This window comes from Microtus oregoni, unplaced genomic scaffold, assembly GCF_018167655.1.
Source record: "Microtus oregoni isolate MIOR12 unplaced genomic scaffold, Mior012 000004F_ref0000308, whole genome shotgun sequence".
Classification (NCBI taxonomy): domain Eukaryota; kingdom Metazoa; phylum Chordata; class Mammalia; order Rodentia; family Cricetidae; genus Microtus; species Microtus oregoni.
The window spans coordinates 6675298-6697568 of NW_024543063.1; the positions used below are offsets into that span (position 1 = coordinate 6675298).

The 22271-nt window shown below is 51.3% G+C and overlaps 1 protein-coding gene and 1 pseudogene across 1 annotated transcript; both read left to right on the forward strand.

Annotated features, from left to right (window-relative positions):
- Positions 1 to 2094: 2094 nt before the first annotated feature.
- On the forward strand, positions 2095 to 4825 carry Gbx2 (gastrulation brain homeobox 2). Its single transcript, XM_041650632.1, has 2 exons — positions 2095 to 2704; positions 3760 to 4825. The coding sequence occupies exons 1-2, from the start codon at positions 2182 to 2184 to the stop codon at positions 4281 to 4283; spliced, it is 1047 nt and encodes a 348-aa protein (XP_041506566.1). The 5' UTR covers positions 2095 to 2181; the 3' UTR covers positions 4284 to 4825.
- Positions 4826 to 18922: 14097 nt separating this feature from the next.
- On the forward strand, positions 18923 to 19360 carry LOC121447533 (annotated as a pseudogene).
- The last annotated feature ends 2911 nt before the right edge of the window (positions 19361 to 22271 follow it).

The window sequence follows — 22271 nt, forward strand, 5'->3', positions numbered from 1 at the left end:
GTGAAGTGAGGGGACGCAATACAGGCAGTGCCCTAATGAATTCCTTTCAAACCGCCTGCTGCCGAAACCATCTATTACTGCGGCCCCGGAGTGGGGAAAGGCGTTTGAGATGTCTTTGTCCGGGTGATGGAGGGAAGGGGAGGGGACACTGGTGGGGGAGGAGGGCCTCTGGCAGCCCGGCCAGAGAGTTTTCTCCTGGCCTAGGGATCCGAAGGACGCACCCTCAAAAAGCCTCCTACCTTTCTGGGTGGGCAATTGCTCTCTGGCCAGACTCTTGGCCCAAGGAGATGGTCTAGGATTGAGACGTCCCCGGGGGGTCTTGGGGTTAGAGCGAGAGGGAGAGAGAGGGAGAGAAAGAAGCAGAAAGAAGAGCTTCAAAGAATCGGGTCGATAAATTCATAAAGATCGATTTATCTTTATCTCCCAATTAAATGTGCTTGTGATACGTACACACATCCAACATGGGCCAACTACCCAACCACCAGCTCCGCGGGGTGAACTGATTTTTAGTGGCTTATGTAACAATGCCTTTCTTTGCTCCCTGATCGGGTGCTGTCAGCAGTTCCGGAAGGATGTCTAGACCAGGGAATTTGAAGCCGAGGTCCGGGGACCGGAGGAAGCCCTGCGCGCTCTGGCGCGCTTGGCAGAACCTGCCCTTGCCAGGAAACAATCTCATTTAAAACGGAACACAAGAGCTGAAAGTTTGTTTCAACATAAGAAAAGAGGACCAGTAAATGTCTACTTTCCTTTCGCCGCAATCCGGCCAATCTCTTGACTCCCAAATTCCTGGGGATTTACCATCATCGAGAACGGGGGATAGATCTTGAGAGGCTCGGCTTCATCCGGCAGTCGGCAAAGGGGAACCGCGCGCCCTGGAGTCATCGAACTGTGCGGAGCCAGGGTGAGAGCTCCCTTCACTTCCAACGTGCTTAATTAGCGCCTATTTACAAAACGCAGCTTTTATTTGAGCAAACATCATAAAGCTTTCATCAGGATAATCTCACGTTCTACAATCCAGAGGCGTCTCAACCCCCCCCCCCCATTTCCTCCCTGAAGATGGAGCAGATAAAGGACTCGCTTTATTATCATAATTATCTTGGCTGTTATTTTGGTGCGCGCTGGCAAAGTGGGAAAATAGGTGCGATGATTAAGAATGTCATGAAAAATGAGAAGGGATCGCTCACGAAGGGCCCAGCTAGGAATGGGGGAGGGGGGACCAGCCTGCCCGCCCCGCCACCAGAGAGCCCTGAACAACTGGGTAGATTCCGTGTAATGAACAGGGGCTTACAGGACTCTGGCGCACATCTGGGAGCGAACCTGTAGAGGCAAAACCCAGGAGACCTTGCCGGGACCCTTGGCACAACCAGAGCACCCCTGGCTACAGTGAGCATCACACAGGGTTCTGCTATAGAGACCATAAAGGAAATAAAACACTCCCGGCCCATTCAGGGCGGGTGCCAGCTCCAAGCTGCCTCTGAGACGGCTTCCACGGGGATGCCAGGGACTCGAGGATCTGAGCAAAGGATGTAGCAAGGGTTCCTCTCAAGTTTGCGCTGCGTGGTGCAGGAACACGGGCTTGGGCTCCCAGGCCTGCACGCTCCAACGGTGGCGCCCGCAGCCCGCCTGCGGCCAGCCTGGGTAAAGGGGGCGGAGCCCTAATTTTGCCCTGCCTCTCCTGGCACAGCCAATGGGAGGTGGTACTCAACACCACGTGACAAAAGCTCGGCTGGGCAGCTGGCAAAATGTGAATGAGAAAGAGGAGCGCGATTTAAAGGTGCTGGCGGCGCCCGCCAGAGACAAGTGCGCCGGCTTCGCGCGCTCCCCGGCGGCCCGTGGGAGACGACGGACTGCGGGACGGACAGACGGACACACGCACCGCTGGTAGCCCGGCCGAGAGCCGCAGACACAACACGCGTACGTTCCGAAGAGCTAGCACTGGGGAGCGGCTCCAGCAAACGCGAGGCCCCCGGCTCCCTCTCCATCGCGGGCACACGGCCTCACCGCGCTCAGCGGCTACACCCGCGCGGGCCGGGTATGCTGCAGGTCCCGCACTGAGGGGCGGCGGCGTCTACGCTCCGGGTGCCGCTCGGCCTCTGTCGGGTGCTCCCGGCGTCCGGAGGGCTTCTAGGCGGCGCGGCACGGGGACTTTTCGTCTCTCCCTGGCCTCTCCCGAACGCGTCTATGAGCGCAGCGTTCCCGCCGTCGCTGATGATGATGCAGCGCCCGCTGGGGAGTAGTACCGCCTTTAGCATAGACTCGCTGATCGGCAGCCCGCCGCAACCCAGCCCCGGCCATTTCGTCTACACCGGCTACCCCATGTTCATGCCCTATCGGCCCGTGGTGCTGCCGCCGCCGCCGCCACCACCTCCCGCGCTGCCCCAGGCTGCGCTACAGCCGGCTCTGCCCCCCGCGCACCCTCACCACCAGATCCCCAGTCTGCCCACTGGCTTCTGCTCCAGCCTGGCTCAGGGCATGGCGCTCACCTCCACGCTCATGGCCACGTTGCCCGGCGGCTTCTCGGCGTCGCCCCAGCATCAAGAGGCGGCGGCCGCCCGCAAGTTCGCTCCGCAGCCACTGCCTGGTGGTGGCAACTTCGACAAAGCCGAGGCGCTCCAAGCCGATGCGGAGGAGGGCAAAGCCTTCCTGGCCAAGGAGGGCTCGCTGCTCGCCTTCTCTGCGGCCGAAGCGGTGCAGGCGTCGCTCGGTGAGTCGGCGGCGCGCGCAGCCGGAAAGCGGGGACGGGAGGGAGTGGGGGCGGGCCAGCTCCGGGTTCCCGCCGGGACCCCGGGGACGAGGCCGCGCCCCCGCCCTACCTCCGCTGGATTAGCTAAAGGAGCCGAGGGGGTGTTCAGCGGAGCTTCCCAAGGGGCAATTAAAGCCAGGCAACAAGCAGGGTCTTGGGGAAGAGAGGCATTTAGGGATCTCCTGCTAGCTGCTCCGGGCCACGCTTCTGGCGGCGCGTTTGGCCCAAATCTAAACTGTCCCCTCAACACACACTGTGATGACTGAGGGTCCTTGATATGTTGCAACCTTAAGCAGAGGCCTGTTGGGCTGTTTTTTTTTTTTTATTTCAGTTGCGCATGTACCCAAGAGAGTCGAGACTTAACATGTCTTCATTGGGTTCTCTGCTGTCCAAGAGAATCAGATTTTTAAGAAACTGTCCAGGTGTGTGTGTGTGTGTGTGTGTGTGTGTGTGCACATGCATTCGGGCGCGCGTATGGATTGTCGGGTAGGGAACTTCTCCAAAGGTGACCCAAACGATCTGTCTCAAGAAAGCTGCTGTCTGACATAGGCACTACTCTATTATCCCACTTCTGTTGTGGTGAAATTCAGACTCACTAAATTTCAGTGTTCAGATTGGTGGCAGGAAGGATCGTGAACTCTCCCTTGGTCCTCAAACAGCCCTGGACTCCGGGGAAACAAAAGGGGATGTTCTCTTGGGCCTCGGGTCCAAGCTGCATCCTTCTACTTCAACTGTCAGAGGCTGGGAGGGCTCGCGCGGGAGGCATGTCGGCCCCTTGAGTGATGGTTCTGGGCAAAGGGCCGTCGCCTCTGCTGTCTCCTCCTCTCCTTTGAGCTTTTCTCACGCTCCCCCCCCCCACCGCCGCCGCACTCCTCAAAGCCCAGGAAATCACAATGTGTTAATGTCGTAGAAAAACAATCTGCTGGGGGTGGGGGTGGGAGTGAGGTGCCCAAGTGGGAAGGGGTAGGAAAGGCAGTGTTGGAAATGTAATAAAAGCCGTTTGGTTTTGCTTTCAGTCGGGGCTGTCCGAGGGCAAGGGAAAGACGAGTCAAAGGTGGAAGATGACCCGAAGGGCAAGGAGGAGAGCTTCTCTCTGGAGAGCGATGTGGACTACAGCTCAGATGACAATTTGCCTGGCCAGACCGCTCATAAGGAGGAAGATCCCGGCCACGCACTGGAGGAGACCCCGCAGAGCGGTGGTGCAGCGGGCAGCACTACATCCACGGGCAAGAACCGGCGGCGGCGGACTGCCTTCACCAGCGAACAGCTGCTGGAGCTGGAGAAAGAATTCCACTGCAAAAAGTACCTCTCCTTGACAGAGCGCTCGCAGATCGCCCACGCCCTCAAACTCAGCGAGGTGCAGGTAAAAATCTGGTTCCAGAACCGCCGGGCCAAGTGGAAACGCGTCAAGGCAGGCAATGCCAATTCCAAGACCGGGGAGCCCTCCCGGAACCCCAAGATCGTCGTCCCCATCCCCGTTCACGTCAGCAGGTTCGCTATTCGAAGTCAACACCAGCAGCTGGAGCAGGCCCGACCCTGAGGACCCAGTCAGGGTGGACACCGTCGTGGAGAGGCCCTAACACCCGAGGGAACCCGTGGCAGATTCCACTGTTTGAAGCAGAACTCAAAGGCACCTCCCAGATGTGGACATCCCAAGCAAATTGAGAATATATTCACTAGATGGGCTTAAAGTGGGCTACGGCCACACCAGAAGATACACTAAATATTTATTATACGACCCTACTTTGTACATAGATATCTATATAGACTGGATCTCAGCTGCAGTATTTGAAAGGGATAGGACCAAAGGTCTCCACCCACACATTCCAGATGAAATAAACCCACCACTTGGTATTCTGCCGCCCCGGGGCGGCCACCTTCCCATACTTTCCCAAAGGTAAATGGGAGACACAAGAACAAACACTGGGGTTTAAACTTATTTTTTGTTCTTAATTCTGGCTTTTTGAGTTGAGCGCAGAGCAGACTTCTTGGAATCTAGGAATCTGCTCTGCTCATTTGCCTTTGCCTGGCTTTCTTCCCTGGGCTTGTCTATCCTATATCTGAGCCATGGCGGAAGCACGTCTCCGTTGTGTTTAATTTATTTCAATGTAGCTTATTTTCATATAAGTTATGACATTTAAACAATCTCAGTCTTGTGAATAATAAAAAAGCAAGAAAAAAAAAACACAAGCTCAGTCGTTGGGGCCTCCTAAGAGTGCCCACCACTTGGGCACTTCAAGGGCACTGCCAGGGTGTGGTCAGCTGAGTGGCATGGGACCAGGATGGAGGCTGATGGGCCCTAAGCCACGTAGCACTCTAACAGACTTTCAGTTAGAGAGTAGAGCTGTGGGTGTAAGAAAGCCTAGTTTTCACTTTAGAAGTCTGCCATGTCCCCCTTTTGCATGGCCTTATCAAAACCCGAGGACTGGCAAACTTTGGCCAGAGGAGGTGAGAAAGCAAGCGGGGTGGTGATGGGTTTGCACAAACTCAGGGACTCCACACCCGATGCATCCAGGGAAAAGAAACTCCGATCCTAAAAGCAGCGGTGCCGGCTCGCTCTCAGGGCCTCGGGTCCATAAATCAGTCTGCAGGCGTTATCTTCCGACAGGAGCCGGAACCCAGCAAGCAGTGTAAGGCTTCCCGGCAACTCTGGGCTTGGAGGCGGGCTGTGAACTCTAAGGCTCTACACCTCCCCCTCCGGGCGGGGTCGGAGGGGGCGTGCCCTGACCAGTGCCCCACCCCAAGGGCACTGGGGCCTCGCTGCCCCTCAAACGTGGCTTAGCGCCCAGAAACCTAAGGATGGGGTGTCTCTCTGCCTTGGAGGGCAGCCTGTAAAGCGCGGGAGGGGCGTGCCCCGCTCCACTCCACCTCCTCTAACTTTGGTACTAAGACCGAAGCCCGGACCGCACTCCAGAAGCGTCCAGAGAGACGCCAAGGCCTGGCGCTGCCAACATTGCGGTGCCCAGGACCCGGGTATCCCCGAAGTGTGGAGCGTGCTAGTGACGGTGATCCTTCTGGCCCTTAAACCTGCAGCCCAGAGAGCAGCTAGTGGCTCCACCGCATCAGCTTTCCAAACAGAAGGATGCGGGAAGCCCCAGCAAAGCCGCCCTGAGGCACCCGCTGTGGTTTCCAGTCCAAGAAGGGGGAGTCCTAGTGCCCTGGATCAATATTGAGTTAATTTATCCCATTTGCTCTGGTCACCTCTAAGCGGCATAGGGGTCGGGCCATAGAGGCCTTTGCCCAAACTTCAGGCACAGGGTGGAGGGCCAAAGTCACAGAGTCACGGTTTCTTTCAGAGTATTTCCTCTATTGGGAAATGCCTCGGACTTGGGTTTTTAGGACAATGCCATGGAGTGGCCTTTCCTCCTAGGGTTAAGGCAGTCTTTGCAAAGCTCTGCAGTTCTCTGCTGTCCCCTACCCAGTGCTAGGAGGAACCGAAGGAAAAGTGGGGGCTGTGTCCTGCCCAGGCACAACTAGTGTGTAAGGTCCAGCAGCTTCCTCAGATCCGCACCCCTCCTCCCCCGCCGGTGTCTCTGTTGGCACTAGCTGCTTCAGCCAGATTCCCAACAGGCTACGGTGTCAGTGCGGGGTGCAGGAAAATTCTAGGTCCTTAGGGATGCCAAGCTCTCTTTTCTACACAGGCAACACCTTGGCCAGTCCTTCCAGGGAATCCATGTGTGTCCGCGGAGGGGCTGTGACTGAAAACGTAGAGTCCAGTACCAGGACTAAGAGAAATGCGAGGTGAAATGCGGTCTCCCGCCCTAGCCCCGGTGGCACTGCAGGTCTGAGAGAGCAAGGCCTTGAGTACCCGGAATTCCCCCTCATATGTCCTCCCAACACACTAGATGTAAACAGCCCCTCCCAGCCCTCTCTCAAAGCCTCTGTCAGGGGTGCGGGTGGAAGTCTTGACCCACACAAACCCCTTGAGAAAGCAAAACTTCCCCCAGAAAAAGGCAGCCGCCTTCGGGGGGAGGGGGACCCCACTATGAGACTCATGCTGCCTAGCACGGTCTGGCCCTTTAGAAGCACAGGCAAGGGTCCTGAGATACTGCCTGCCCCCTTGCCCTGTTAGGGGGCTGTCCCTTTCCTCCCCAACCGCTGGGGGCCCTGGCACCCCAGAGCCCAGAGCCCGAGGCCCTGGAGACAGGCCGAGGGCAGGAAGATAAACAGGCAGCCCTTGATGGCCGCTGTCATCATGGCCGTCATCATGGCTTTCATTTGGCTGCCTAATGAGTCACATCACAGGCTGAGAGAAAAATTGTCAATCGCCTGGGCCCTAATGAATTTTTTTGCAAATTGTAATCAAGCCAGGCCGTCTCAGCTGGCTGATTAATGAGACCCACGAGGCTCGGCCAGCACCTCAGCTTTTTATTCCATCCCGTCCTCCCCGCACTAAATTAACAGCAACTTGTCTGAGCTTCAAATTAACTCCCAATGATTAATTCTGATGGGGGGGCCTGAAGAATAGCTTGTTCTAATAGGCTCTGGCCCGAGATGCTGTTGGAAATTAATACACTTCCCCTTTGGCTGCCGGCTTTAATCCAAGGTTGGGTTTTGACATCACTATATTTGCTGTTACAATAAATCCCACTTACATCTGCAGATCGAATAATTACGGCCAGGATCACACAGGCCTGGGCCCCCAGCCGGCAGTGCAGTGGGACACTTGGGGGCTGACCTCGGATCCATAGCCTAAGGAGGGGGTTATCCTGGGAAGAGTCACCTGACCCCATGGCCCTTTTTCTCATCCCCCAGAATCCTTCCCTTATCAGGGAGCTTGAGTATCCCCAACTCTTTGGAAAACTGAAGTTGCTTTGAAAGCCTACATCCAGATCTTCATCCAAGCAGTCTGTCCCTCCCGCTCCCCTAGAAGGCTGGGAATTCCTTCCAGGCAAAGGTGTGTGTGTGTGTGTGTGTGTGTGTGTGTGTGTGTGTGTGTGGTGTATATGTGTGTGGTGTATATGTGTGTGGTGTGTATGTTTATGGTGTGTGTGTGGTGTGTGTGTGTATGGTGTGTGTGTGTGTGGTGTATATGTGTGTGGTGTGTATGTTTATGGTGTGTGTGGTGTGTATGTGTATGGTGTATGTGTGGTGTGTGTGTATGGTGTGTGTGTGGTGTATATGTGTGTGATGTGTATGGTGTGTGTGGTGTGTATGTGTATGGTGTGTGTGGTGTGTATGTGTATGGTGTGTGTGGTGTGTGTGTGTGGCATGTATGTGTATGGTGTGTGTGTGGTGTGTATGTGTGTGGTGTGTATGTGCTATGTGTGTATTGGTGGGGAGGGCTTCTCCAGCCCTAAGTTGAAGCTGGAATTTTCAAGACTTAGAACAGGCTTGTCACGAGGCAGTGAGTCTTTAGTCCCCTGGAAAGGTTCCTTCAGGTTGCCTTTTCAGCTAAATAGGCTGAGAGCAAGACCTTCGGGCCCTCTCCCCCATGGACTGGCCACTCACGACCAGTCTCACTTTGGTTGTGTGCTCTGCCTTCCAAGATGCCCTTTCTCCGGGGTCAGCACTTGCTCCCTCTCCTTTCTGTGGCTGGAGCTTAATTGGCTTAATCACTTCAGCTGTGTCTGGTGAGCCTCACCCAGGGCCTCCAAGGCTGCTCCTGCTGGCCCTGGTGTACTCAAGGCGAGTACCCAGTGTGCTGAAGATTGGGAAGAACACCCAGGCTCACGGCTCTGGTTCCCCCTTTATGACTGACCAAGCTCCTCGAATCTGTCTGGAGGGCCTGTAGCCCGTAGTAGCCCTGCCAATCAACTTGGCTTCCACACTTTCTTCTGGACACTGGCTATGACATGGCCAAGTGACCTGCTGGACCAAGCTGTGTGGCCTTTGGTGACAAGTTCCTATGCACAACACCTCTCCCTATCCTTGGAGACCATGATCCTCTGTCTGGGTATACACAGCTTGGGCAAGTGGCCTCCCCTCAACCTTGGAGCTGGGGCCAGCACAGCCTTCTTCACCAGCGCTGGGATCTAACCTAGTCAGCCTTTGGGATCCTGGAGGGAGTCACAACCAGGGTCGACAGTGATGGCCTGGACAGAGAGATGTGGCATTAATCTTCATTTTGGGCCCTTATGGTGTGTAAACAGGAGAAATATGATCTTGGTAACTGAACATGAATGCAAATCACACTGTCAGAGTAATAAAGCACCTGAAACCCCGACACACAAAAGCAACACCATATGTATGAAGACAACCTGCATAAATTATAAATTACATCATAAAAATTGATTGCCTATTTGAACAGTTTAGAAGTGGGAGACCTAAGCTGACTTCTGCCCTCTGTGGCTTTGGAGAAAGGTCAGGCTGTGCCTTCTCCCTCTGTGGGTCCCTAACCCGAGGACCTGGGTGCAGGTTGTGGTGGATAGTAGATGGGACAGCAAGCATGAGGAAGATCCCACTTCTGGTGGGTTGTGATGGCAAGGGCAATGGGGGCTGTCGACAATCATGGCCCAGCAGGCCGCTGGCGCTTCCGCCCAACACAGCGTTGCGGTCCTAGAAGATGCTGAGATTGTCTAGGCAGCTCTCTCTGAATGGAGCCAGTCTTCGGTGAGCAGGCCAGGCGTGTGAGAGCTGGCGCTTGTGCGTACTTTGCTTCGGAGCAAGTGAGCGCGGACGTGTGTATGTGATGTGTGATTCGCTGTCCTCGGCAGCTTCTTTCGCGTTCCTAGATGAACTATAGTCAAGAGTTCGATCTTGCAGTCAGGGCCCGCACGTCCCCAGAGCTGAGCGCCCATTATGCCCCCAGAGCTTCTTGGAACTCCACTCTGCAGGAATCCCATCCTTGTCAGAATCCCTCCTCGGCTGCACTTCTGAACTCTCCCTGAACCTCTTCCCAGACCCCCTGGGCCTGCGGCCCCAGCACCACTCGGTTGTGCTCTCCCAGCACGGTATTAGCTTCATAGATGGAGTACCTCTCCGCTCCTTAGAAGGACTTCCACTGTCACCTCCTTCACCCCCTTCAGTTTGGCCTCGGGGTTGCTCAGTCCCTGCTCCGTGTCCGCTAGCATCTCTTCCTGGAACATGGGTTTATGGCTTTTCCCCCAGTTCTCTGTATTCATGCGGCCAGCTATCCTCTCCAACCGGCCACCCCCGCGTGGCCAACTCGGAGCTGCACCCAAGCTGACCTCGCAATATCAAGGTCCGAATTGTAGGACACCCGACCCCACGGAGGCGGTTCCTGCACCGAACCCCACAGAGGCTGTTCCTGCCCTGTCGTCAAGGTCTGCCCTCACCCTCCCCCAGCAGCCTCGTCGAGGTCTGCCCCCCCTCCAGCAGCCTCCAGGGAGAGGAGAGGAGAGGAGAGGAGAGGAGAGGGGAGGGGAGGGGAGGGAGGGGAGGGGAGGGGAGGAGAGGAGAGGGGAGGGGAGGGGAGGGGAGGGGAGGGGAAGGGAGGGGAGGGGAAGGGAGGGGAGGGGAGGAGAAGGGAGGGGAGGGGAGGGGAAGGGAGGGGAGGGAGGAGAAGGGAGGGGAGGGGAGGAGAAGGGAGGGGAGGGGAGGAGAAGGGAGGGGAGGGGAGGAGAAGGGAGGGGAGGAGAGGAGAAGAGAGGAGAGGAGGAGGAGAGGAGAGGAGAGGAGGGGAGAGAGAGGAGAGGAGAGGAGAGGAGAGGAGAGGAGAGGAGAGGAGAGGAGAGGAGAGGAGAGGAGAGGAGAGGAGAGGAGAGGAGAGACCCAGAGATCGAAGGACGTCTTCGTGGGCCTGACCCCCGAAGTTGATACCCACGTGGCCAGGAGGCAGGCAACGGCCTCAGTAGGCTGTGCCCGGGAGGCACGCCCCCCTACTGCCCCCCCCCCCCCCCAAAGCCTTCATCTCTTTATTTCCCGCCACTAGATCCCTTGAGGCCTTTGTCATGCTGGCGCGTCTCTAGAGTGTCCGCTCTTCGCCTTAAGGGCCCGGCCCCCCACCTCGGCTCCGGCAGTTCGAATGACAATGGCTGCAATGCGATTACACTGATCTGATCCTATTAAGACCGCCCAGTCCCCCGCGGCCCTGCCCAGCCAGCTCGGATACCCCCACCTCCTCTTCATTCCTCCTCTGCCTGCCCCCTATTTGGCTTCCGGGGGCGCACCTGGTAGCACCAGGACCCAGCCGAGCTCTGAACGCCATGGGGGTTTGGAAGTGGCCGCCTGACCCCGGGAAGGGAGCAGGGAGGGGGGCTTTGAATAACAAAGCAAGAGGGGGCCAGGCCCCAAAAGGAGAAAGGGAAGAACAGACTCAAGCCCAGGCGCACCGATTTGTAGACTTGGAGAAGAGATTGCTATCCAGGCTTCCAAAATCATGGTTCTGCTGAGAAATCTCTTGGGCCCCTCTTAAGGGTCCCAGCCAGGCAGTGGGAGTTCAAGGTGTAAGGAGAAACCAAAAGGTGATGTTCCTGTGTCCAGCACCTGTGCCCAGCACCTCAACTTTCCATTCATGTGTCTTGCAAGCCTGGAGGCAAGACTAGGCTTCCTAATAACAGACACAGAAATTGGCCAGACCCTTGTTCCTCTAAATGCTTCCTCCACAAGCTTTGAGCTCTAAGGCCAAGACCCGGGTCAGAGCACAGGGCTGTGGATAAAAGGGATGGGGATTGAAGGTTCATGGCGGGTGAGGGACCCAGGAGACAGAATCAGATGCACTGAATGGACTTTGGGTGGGGAAGGGGGTGGCCAGATGCTGGGCTGCTGTTGCAAGTTCATCTTCTCTTCCTAGCCCATCGTCCTAATTTGACAACACTGAGTAGATCTCGCAGGAAAAGCAGCAAGAACGGAAAGAGCTCTGAAGAGGCCATCCACAAAGAGGCCGGTCTTTACCAAACCGCTCTGGAACCTTCCTTTCTTCACCTCATCAATGCTCACGCTGGCTCAACCTTCAGCAGTCTTGCAGTCCTGGAGGGTTACTGATGATGATGTTAAGTCAAGTGTTACCATCCCACTGAGCCACCTGGGCAGCCTGCTTGGGACCCAGGCATTCAGACCACCTGCTGAGTCTCCATCCTTGGACAGTTAACTCTCTCGGAGCCTCAAGTTTCCCCATCAGCGTCCGCTGGAGGGATGCAAGCAAAAGTAAGTAGAAGAGGGAGGACACGTAGTGAGTGCTTGTCAGCAATGGGCAGTGTTTCTACGGTTATCATCGCAAAGGCTGGCTCCCCTGCTGCTGAAGAACTTGGTGGGACATTTTTCCCTGGCACACACACACACACACACACACACACACACACACACCCGGCCAAATCTGTCCCTTGTGGACAGATAAACTGGCTGGTCCTCTTTATTCACTTGGTGGACAGATCTCAGGTCCTGTCCCTGATACTTTCATACTAAGAGCCTCAGGTGCCTGTAGGTGGAAGACCGCTGGGGCTGGGGACCACAGTGCCTGGGGACAGGGCAGTGGGTTGGTGACTTACCTCTTCAACTCACCAAAATCACCTCAGCTCAGGCTTTCCTTGCAAAACAAGCACATTTACCCACACATTCTGTCTCACCCATCCTGCCTAGAGACTCTGAACTCATCATTTAGGGATCTCTGGAGCCGGCAAGAGCTAGTCAAGGCAACTCTCAGCGAATGTCAACTCCTGTGTATGAGAGAGACCTCACCCCAGAAAAACCTCATCACACCTGATGTTTGCACAATTCCACGGGCTCTCCTGTCTCCCTGCAGAGCTGGCTGGTGGGTTATCGAGAGAGCTGGCAGGAATCCAAGCATGGTGAAAATGAAGATAGGAATTATCTTTCACTGTCTCTAGGCACAGAATCCCCGAACCAGGCAAGATACGGGCAGACAAATCATTCAGTTTTTCTGTACCACAAGGGCACCATGCCACTTAGATCAGAATGCCCACACACACATGTGTGCAGTGATTATTACATTCACATTTTGGGTGCTGGATCATTTTAAATGCTTGTAATGGTGTGTTCAAATAGATTTTCCATGACTATGGCTAGAATTTCCTTCCAAATAATTTTCATATTTTATATGTTTCATATGTAATTTATGTTGAAGACTACAAATTACCACCAAAAAGGAGAGACTGATAATTGCCCATATTTAAATGAGAAATTGTTAATTTGGGATTTTTTTTTCATCTGATCTTTTTTTTTATTAAGAAAAGGAAGAAAAAAAAAACAAGTTCCCACCTCCTCCCAGCCTCCCATTTCCCTCCCCCTCCTCCCACCCTTCTCCCCCTCTTCCCATCCTTCTCCCTCTCCTCCCACTCCTCTCCCCCTTTAATTTGGGATTTTTAAAAGGACTTTGTGCCAGGCGATGGTGGCGCACGCCTTTAATCCCAGCACTCGGGAGGCAGAGGCAGGCCTGGTCTACAGAGCTAGTTCCAGGACAGGCTCCAAAGCCACAGAAAAACCCTGTCTCGAAAAACCAAAAAAAAAAAAAAAAAAAAAAAAAAAAAGGACTTTGCTTAACGGGTAGTAATGAGGCTAGATTTACCTTCCCACTTCATTTTGTCCAGTCGCATTTGGCTAGTCAGGAGAGTTTTTCAAGAGGGCAGAGGCTAGCCTGTGACCAGGTTGGTGCACTGTGGTAACACCCTTGCCTTTTGGGATTGGGAGGATGGTGGCTATATAGCTTTCCTGGGAGCTGTGTTCTAATTATGGCAGTGACAACAACATGCATGCCTGAACTGATGACCTTGGAGACAGGACACATTTTTATGGTATAGAAATGTCTGTGCATGCCAGAAACATACCCCAGTCATGTGGTAGACCAAAGTGTCCCCAGTGGGGGCAAACATCCACCCACTGGCATCAGAGACCCACAGGTAACTGGAGAAAGACAGCAGATAGTGAATTATAGTGTTTGCAGACTAGTAAGACCTAAGGTCTGTGGAAAGATCCTCCATGTCCTCAATGTTTAGGGACTAGTATGCCCTAAGTTCCCTGGACAGGCCCTCCATGTCCCCCGTCAGCAAGGGTAAGGGGAACAAATAGCAGGTTTACTCTGAATAAGGCCAAGGATCAAGGATGAGCAGGGATTACCACCACCAATCGCAAAGCCTTCTCCATCAGCTTCCATGGAGGACTCAGGTAGACGTGGCTCCACATCCCTGTAGCTTTGGGTCAGTACAGCAAGGTCTGCGTCAAGTCTCCACTCATTCAAATCGGCCACCCAGGCCTCAGTGCCTCTGACAGCTGGCATACTGCCCTCAGGGGGTCACAGTTCCCTTTACACAGGCTCCCTCAGAAGCCTCACCCTGCCCTGATAACCATGGGAACAATCTCATTAGATCTCAGCAATCCCTCTCCACTAGAGAGATGCCCTGAGGCAGAACCAGACTTTGGAGAGCCTGGGCTTCAGAGTTGACCCTGGACATGGGGCAGTTCACTGAGGCCAGGTATGCCCCAACAAATTTCATTTTAGGAACAGCCCTTCTTTCCCTAGAGCTCCTCCCTCCACCAGGGCTAGGATTTTTATAAGTGCTTCAACGCTCAGACTCTTGGGTTTATGGGCCTCTGGCATGCCTAGGAGCAGGGAGCTTCCCTGGTAGCAGCCTGGAACTTTTGAGGAGCCTGGGCTGGCCAAGCTTTCCAGCCGGGCTCTTAAACTTTAGGAAGATCATTTCGAAAGGAATGAATGAGCCACGGGGATTGCTCATTGTCCCCCTCTCATAACACATATTCCCAGGCCCTAGTCACCTGAAGGCTAGCAGATGGAGGGGCCTTCCAGTCCAACTTGGAGATCAGCACTGTGCAGGTAATTCAGTCTACTGAGCCTGCAGCCTGCCAGGGCCTTGTGGATCCCCAAACCGGCAGCAGCAGGAATTCGGTTTCTGAAGAGTTCCTCCCTGGGCTAATTTCTGCTTATGGGGCTTTCTGTGTCCTGAGACCTGATTTAGTCAGAGCAGCCCCTTGCCCCTGAGTCCCACCCTCTCAGCACAAGCTGGGGTCTGTTCTTCCTCCTCCTTCTGCCTCACGGGCTGATGACTCTGACTGTGTTGGGTGCTCGGAGGAGGCTGCAGGCACAGAGAATTCAAGTGTGCTTGGACGGGCACTATGAGCATGTCAGAGTCCCAGTGGGCCTCTGAGACCTGACTGAACCTGGATGAATAAGCGGAGACGGGAGTAGGGGAGTTTTTAGAGAGGACGGTGCTTGCTTCCTCAGAATAACTGCTGACCTGAGGGTGACAGCCACTCTCCTGGACACGCGACACTTAACTAATTAATGGAACCCTAACAAAATCTTAAGAGGGGGCATTACATTTAACCACCCAAAGTTAATGTTTTTGATGATTTGGGGCCCCATAATATGACAATTGTGAGCCAGCACGATGGCTCAGCAGGTCAAGGTGCCTGCTGCCAAGCCTAAAGACCTGAGTTCAATTCCCAGAGTCCACATGGCAGAAGGAGAGAACCGGCTCCCACAAATTGTCCTCTGACTTCCACGCACAGGTGCTATGCCATGGGCACCCCCTCCCACGCACATACACAAAATCAATAAGTACATGTAGTAAAAACTAAAATAGCATTTTCGCATTATCTGCGTCTTATCAGGCTGGCCATTGGTTGACCTATGATTTAAATCTAGTCAGGCTAAATAGGTCAGGCATAGTGACTTTATCTTTAATCCTAGTATTTAGGAGGCAGAGGCAGGCAGATCTCAGTTTGAGGCCAGCCTGGTCTATATAACAAAGTTCAGGCGAGCCAGAGAGACACAGTGAGACGTATCTCAGTTGATCAAACAAACAAAAACAACCAGCAACCAACACAGCGGACCCCTGATAATACTCAGGAGTAGCCTCTCGCCTGTACGAAAGCGGCGTCTCTGATAGCTTGTGGAAGAGGGAGAAATCTGTGGTTTGGAAAACTGGCTAATTGGGAGAAGGACAGAAAAGCTCACACTCCTTTGCCGACCACATATCAATTACAGATGGATTAAAGAGTGCGGCCGTCTAAAAGAACCCCCCGACAAATGCATGCCCAGGATTAGCTTAGTCCTTTTCCGCCAGAGTGGGGGCGCCGGAAAAGATGAGATGAAAAGCCGTCCACCTGGAAACTGAAGCTTCCGTTCATTAAGAATTCATAAAGCGATGAAAGCAGAACAACAACTGGGGAAACACTTGTTGGGGTTATTCGCAGATACACTAGCATTCGTTCATAGAAAGACCATAAAGAACAACGAAAGAATGCCCAGGGAAAGAGATGGACAGAGGACTCATGGGAGACGAGGAATGAAATCACTAGTCCAGGGGCATTTGCTGGACACCTCGCACTTGCCAGTCACTGCTCTGGTCTTGGGGATGAGGCAGGCCCTGTATGGAGCGAGGAAGACATACACAGATGAGCAAATGACACGTGTCATGAAGACCTGAGTGACAGGAAGGACAATAAGGCAGAGGTAAGAGGGAGTGGGAGGTACAGGAAGTTCACAAATCTGGGAGAAGGGTTTTCCATCCTGAAGTACAGGCCAGAAAAGGAGGATGGGACCAAGGGCTCACAGTGACAGCCAGGAACTCGACCTTGGAGAGGATGCTTGTGACTTTAACGTCAAATGATACAGGAAGTCACTGAAAGATTTAGGGCAGCTGAGCTAGTCTTTATTTGCCAATAAATATATAAATTGTTCAGACTTCAAAAGGCACAAATTAAAATGAAGTAAATTCATAGCCCCACACAGACACTAAAGGGCACAGTTACATGGGTGCCCAAACACAGCTGGAGAATCCACCCACTCACAATGAAGATCCTCTGGGCAACAACCATTAGTCGGAGAATCTTTGAGGTCCTAGAGGCAGCAGGGAGGGATGGACAGAGGGACCCTGTGGGAGAAGTCAGACAAACATTTGTGTCTCAGCTTGCTGTATATTTGTTAAGCAAGAGCTGTGAATGGTGCTATCCAAAACAAAAGTAGGAAAAGCAGCTTTACCACTGCACTTAGAGATCCTTGCCACAGCTGTAAGACAGGAAAAATACGTAAAAGACATAATGATGAAGAGGGTCAGTGTGGTCAGGCCTGAAAATGTCCATTGTATGCTTTTAGCAACGTGATATTGACTGAGTAGGTTGTATTTAGTAATGTGTGTGTATGTATACACACATATATGCATGTAACAACAGTTTAAAAAGAGGTCATGAATTTGAAAGAGAGAAGAGAGAGGTATATGAGAGGGTTTGAAGAGGGAAAGGAGGGAGGGGGAATGATGTAATTATAATCTTAAACATGAAAGAAATATTTTTTAAAACAGAAGATGCATTTAAAACAAGGCTGTGCAGCTGGAGAGATGGCTCAGTGGTTAAGAGCACTTTCTGCTCCTTCAGAGGACCCGACACCTCCATCTCCAAGGGACCCGATGCCCTCTGGCCTCTGCATTCACCACACATGCACACGGTGCACAGACATGTACGATGCAGCCGAAACACACACAGAGAATAAATCTGAACGAAAAAATTTGCAAAAATTTTATATGACTCTAATCGATATGTTATCAGGATATTTGAATAATTGGGGTTAAAGCTATCTTCGACCATGTGAAGAGGACGGTGGCAAGAAGGACCAGCATATCCTGCTGATCCAAAGCTTAAGGGAGTCACACTGAACAACGCAGTGAGAGGGGACACCGAGGACAACGCCTTAGGTACAGATGTGGACACCTGCTTTATGACAGAGAAAAGAGAGAGGAAACAGATATCACTTCCACACACACCACAAGCAAATGTGCAGGCAAAGAACTTAGTAAATTATACATATTAATGCATAATTAACAAATAAATTACAAATACTAATATAAACATTTAAAAATAACTTTGCAAGAAGATGTGGATGAGGATATTTTCCAGGGTAAAGGATTTCTTAATTTCTTTCTTCCTTCTTTTCCTTCTTTCTTTCTTTCTTTCTTTCTTTCTTCCTTTCTTTCTTCTTGTCTTTTTAAGGGTCTCTCTATTATACAGTTTTGACTGTCTTAGAACTCTCTATGTAGACAAGGTTGGCCTTGAACTTACAGAGATCAACCTGCCTCGGCCTCCTGAGTGCTGGGACCAATGGTATTTGCCACCATGTCTGGCTCTGGGCAAAGGACTTTAAACATCATTTATGAGACTACTCTCTTTTGAGAGGGGTCAACCTCAAGCTTGCTATACAGCCCAGGCGGGCCCAGAATAGTCCAGAATCCTCCTGTGCCAGCCTTAGAGGGGTAGAATTTACAGGTGTGAGCCATCAAGCCTGGCCTCTGACATTTTTTTTTAATCTTCAAACTAGAAGAAACTGTTGTAAGAAATTGACATTAAGAATAATATAAAAGCAGGTGTTTACAGAGGAGGAAACATGACTGATAAGGATATTAATTAGTGCATAATTTTATCTCCTTTATAACCAGAGAAATCCAAACAAAGGTTGCAATGTGATATTTTACGTTTTTCAAACTGGCAAGTATTTAGAAGCCTGGCAATATTAGTAGATTTCAGCAATGATGCAGACACCTTAAACCCCCTCTCACCCACAGGGGAGAAGAGTGTGTGCAGATTTGCTCAATTACATGAGAACATAATTTGGCATTATACTGCAAAGTCAAACACATGCATCTCCGGCCACATGGCGACTCCATCCTTCTGTATTATTTGATGTTATTTTTTGTCACCATGAGCCATAGCTGAGAAACGCCTTCAGGGGATGAGTTTTGTTTTGCTTTGGTTTTGGTTTTTGGTTTCTATCTTGGCTCACAGGTTCAGAGGTCATTTCGCAGTCCTGGGCTCTGCTGACTGTGGATCCAGGAGAGCAGAGAGTCACAGGAGTGATCGAGCACATGATCGAAGCTACTCGCCTGAGAAAAGAGACAGCAAGCAAAGAAAGGATGGGCAGAGGCAGTGTGTGGACAAGGTCTAGCTCTCCAAAGACATACCCCTGACCAACTTCCTCCAATAAGGCACTGCCTTCTAACCCTTCCAGAACATTCCAAAGCAGTCCAAGGAGCTAGAAACCAAGCTGGAAACATGTGAACCAGAGAATATGTTACCCTCCAACCTTAGTGGGTAGGTATTTCACGCAGTGGGTACCAACACCGTTGGACGCAATGTCTTTCTGAGGAATCTCGAGAAGCAATGGCTTTCAAGGTGTCTGTATTTCTCTAACCCCTTCCTAGTTGCAAGTCTCTTTGCCCTCCTTTCCCTTCCCCATAGGAAGCCTTTTCTTTGACACATCACAATGGACATAGAAAGTCCGGCCTGGAGCGGCTGCGTCTGTAGCAGGAGAAGATGGAGGTCTCCACAGGAGTTAAAGTTCCTCGGTATTTTCGCTTGTTGGAAGAACTTGAAGAAGGACAGAAAGGAGTAGGTGATGGTACCATTAGCTGGGGCCTTAAAGATGATGAAGACATGACACTTACAAGGTGAACGGGCATGATTATTGGGCCACGAAGGACAAACTATGAAAACAGAATATATAGTCTGAAGGTAGAATGTGGATCTAAATATCCAGAAGCTCCTCCATCTGTTAGATTTGTAACAAAAATTAATATGAATGGGATCAATAATTCCAGTGGAATGGTGGATGCACGAAGCATACCAGTATTAGCAAAATGGCAAAATTCCTATAGCATTAAAGTTGTCCTCCAAGAGCTAAGACGTCTAATGATGTCCAAAGAAAATATGAAGCTTCCACAACCACCAGAAGGACAAACGTACAACAACTGATTTTAGTGGATCTCAAACCTGTCTTAAATCAACAACCTTCTACTCATGTTAATGTCTTGATTAAATATCATCATGCAAAATACCCACACATTAAGTAAAAGAATTCCAGCTGGTAAACATGACCTGGACAGTTGTAAGAATATATTTAATATATGTGCACCTATTATGTTTTCAGGTAACAGGAGAAGTGCAGCACAATTTTTCTTTCTCTTCTTAAAGCACTGTCATTTAAACATGAGCCTGAAGTATTCAAAAATGAATTCAGGTTTTCAAGACAAAAGCACGGCAAAGGAGTGTTAGATGGTGGTGGAAACCTTTGTCTTTCTGAACAATAAAGTCTCAAGACGGGAGAGCAGAAATGGCATGCTTTATCCATCGTCCTTAGACTACAGCGAACTGTTTAAAGTAGCAGGTATAATGAGTAGTCACAGTTGGGTTAACTCGAAGCAGTGCGGGTGTGGGTGCTGACTACTATAGCATCAAAATAGCTTCAGGATTGTTTTGATACCTGTATTTATAATAAAAAGATGTTTGGGGTATTGCTGAATCTCTGTTAAAAGCTGTTCCCGTTTGTTCCATGTAACAGACATGATAAATATTTGTTTACAGTCTTTGTTTAATAAAACATGCTTAGAGGTTTTAAGTGAAGCAACGAAAAGGAAATAGGTGTATGGATATGTGATTTCAGATCAAAGTTAGTCTTAAAATGTAAATAAAATGCAGAATGTTTCCTCAAAAAAAAAAAAAAAAGTCCGGCCTGTCACACACTGACACAGTAGGACAGCGTCAAGGGTGGAAGAGTGGATGGTGGCCCGTAGCCTCATAAATCAGCGAGATGAGCAGTTTCCGATAACACGGAAGAGCTGATGGAGTTATCATTAGACCAGTCATTAAAAACAATTTCAGTATTTAGAGAAATGAGGGCATAGGAAGCCAAAATAAATTAAAAATTCATACTAGGCGCAGTTTCCATTGCAGAGAACTATAGTCAGGTGATCAATGAGTGGTTTTTAATTGTTTTAGAATTCTTTTACAATTCTGTACATGTATTTGAGTCCTCTGCACTTCCTGTCGCTCTCTCCTCTCTCTCATTCCTGCTGAGCGAGGCCCCTTCCTACTTTATGCCTTTGTGTTGTTTACAGACTGAATTTGGACGTGGTGGCTGGCCTGAGCAAGGCGTGGGTGGGTCACTGCAACGCAGGCAACTGTCATTGGCTACGCTACTGAAGAAAATGACCCTCTCCCTAGACAATACAACTAGTAATGGGGCAGCTCCTAAGCGAGGGGTGGGGTCTCCCAGCCCCTCCCTCACCCATCACGGGAAGTTGATGGGTCCCATCCAGTGTGGGTAGCCGCTGTGAATGAGTTCATGAGTGTTGTCCCATGGCTGTGTATATCCAGAAGACAGCGGTTCACGGCTCTCCTCCCCATCCTCCAGCTCTTAGACTCTTCCAACCCTCTCTCATAAAGTTCCCTGAGCCGTGGAAGAGGAAAAGAGATGTCCCGTTTAGGACTGAGCAGGCAATGGACCCTTATTCTCAGCACTTTTACCAGTTCTAAGTCTACACTAGCTACTGTAGGCAGAAGTTTCTCTGGCCAAGGCTGGAGCGGCACTAAATGCCTGATGACGAGGACAATGATGACGATGATGATGACAGTGATGATGGGAGGTCCTAATTGGCTTATTATTATTATTATTATTTGGTTTCAATGAGATTCTTTTCATTTTCTTACTTTTTGAGACAGGGTTTCATGTAGCTTAGGTTGGCTTTGAACTTGCTAAGCAGGTTGTTTGTTTTTGTTTTTTTGTGGGTTCTTTCTCACTTTTTCTTTCTTTCTTTCTTTCTTTCTTTCTTTCTTTCTTTCTTTCTCTCTTTTCCATGTTTTCCAAGAGAGGAGAACGATCCTGATTGTCCTAGAACTTGATTTAGGACAGGCTGGCCTCGAACTCACAGAGCCTGCCTTCACCACCACCACCACCACCACCACCACCACCACGCCATCGCCACTGCCGCCGCTGCCGCCGCCCCACCACTGTGAATGACTTAAAGGGAAAGATTCCTCTTGACTTGGAGTTTCAAGTCTTACATCTGGGCACAACTTGTTTGGTGGTTGTGAGGTTGGTGCTGCAGCAGAGCAGAGCGGGGGTGGGAGGGTGGGGGAGTAGGGGGTGGGGGGAGGTTGGGGCTGGGATCTGAGGATAATCCCTAATGGACAAACAGTCTTTATTGTTTATATCGTCTGGTGGGGGAGGAATCTAGTGAATCTGGTCAGTTTTAGCAACTTCCTGAAGCTATTTTGAATTGTTTACCTTCTGGCTTAAGGAACTTCTCTGCAGGATGGGGTATTATCAGTCAAGGTGGTGACCACTGCAGGACAGCCATAGGGTTCAGTGACCTATTTCCTTCAGCTGAGCCCACTAGTCAAAGCTCCCAGCACATCAGAAAATGACAGCCCTTCAGCTAGAGAGATGGCTTAGCAGTTAGGAGCACTTGCTGCTCTTGCAGAGGATCCAGGTTCTGTTCCAAGCACCCACATCCGACTGCTCACAACTGTTTAGATCCATGAGGTCCAATACACTCTTCTGGCCTCTGTAGGTACCTACATATCCTCTCCCTCTCCCCCCCACCCCCGCCCACCTCTCTTTCTCTTCCTCTCTCTCCCTCTCTCCCTACCCTGCCTCCCTGCCACCGCACACACACTAAATCTTTTTTTTTTTTAATTTTATTTATTTATTATGTATACAACATTCTACCTCCTTGTATGCCCACACGCCAGAGGAGGGCACCAGATCTCATTACAGATGGTTGTGAGCCACCATGTGGTTGCTGGGAATTGAACTCGGGACCTCTGGAAGAGCAGCCAGTGCTCTTACCCTCTGAGCCATCTCTCCAGCCCCCGCACTAAATCT

Coding starts and splice junctions, on each gene's coding strand:
- Gbx2 (XM_041650632.1), top strand. CDS start 2,182: ATGAGCGCAGCGTTCCCGCCGTCGCTGATGATGATGCAGCGCCCGCTG. Junction 2,705..3,759: donor AGCGGTGCAGGCGTCGCTCG/GTGAGTCGGCGG, acceptor TTTTGCTTTCAG/TCGGGGCTGTCCGAGGGCAA.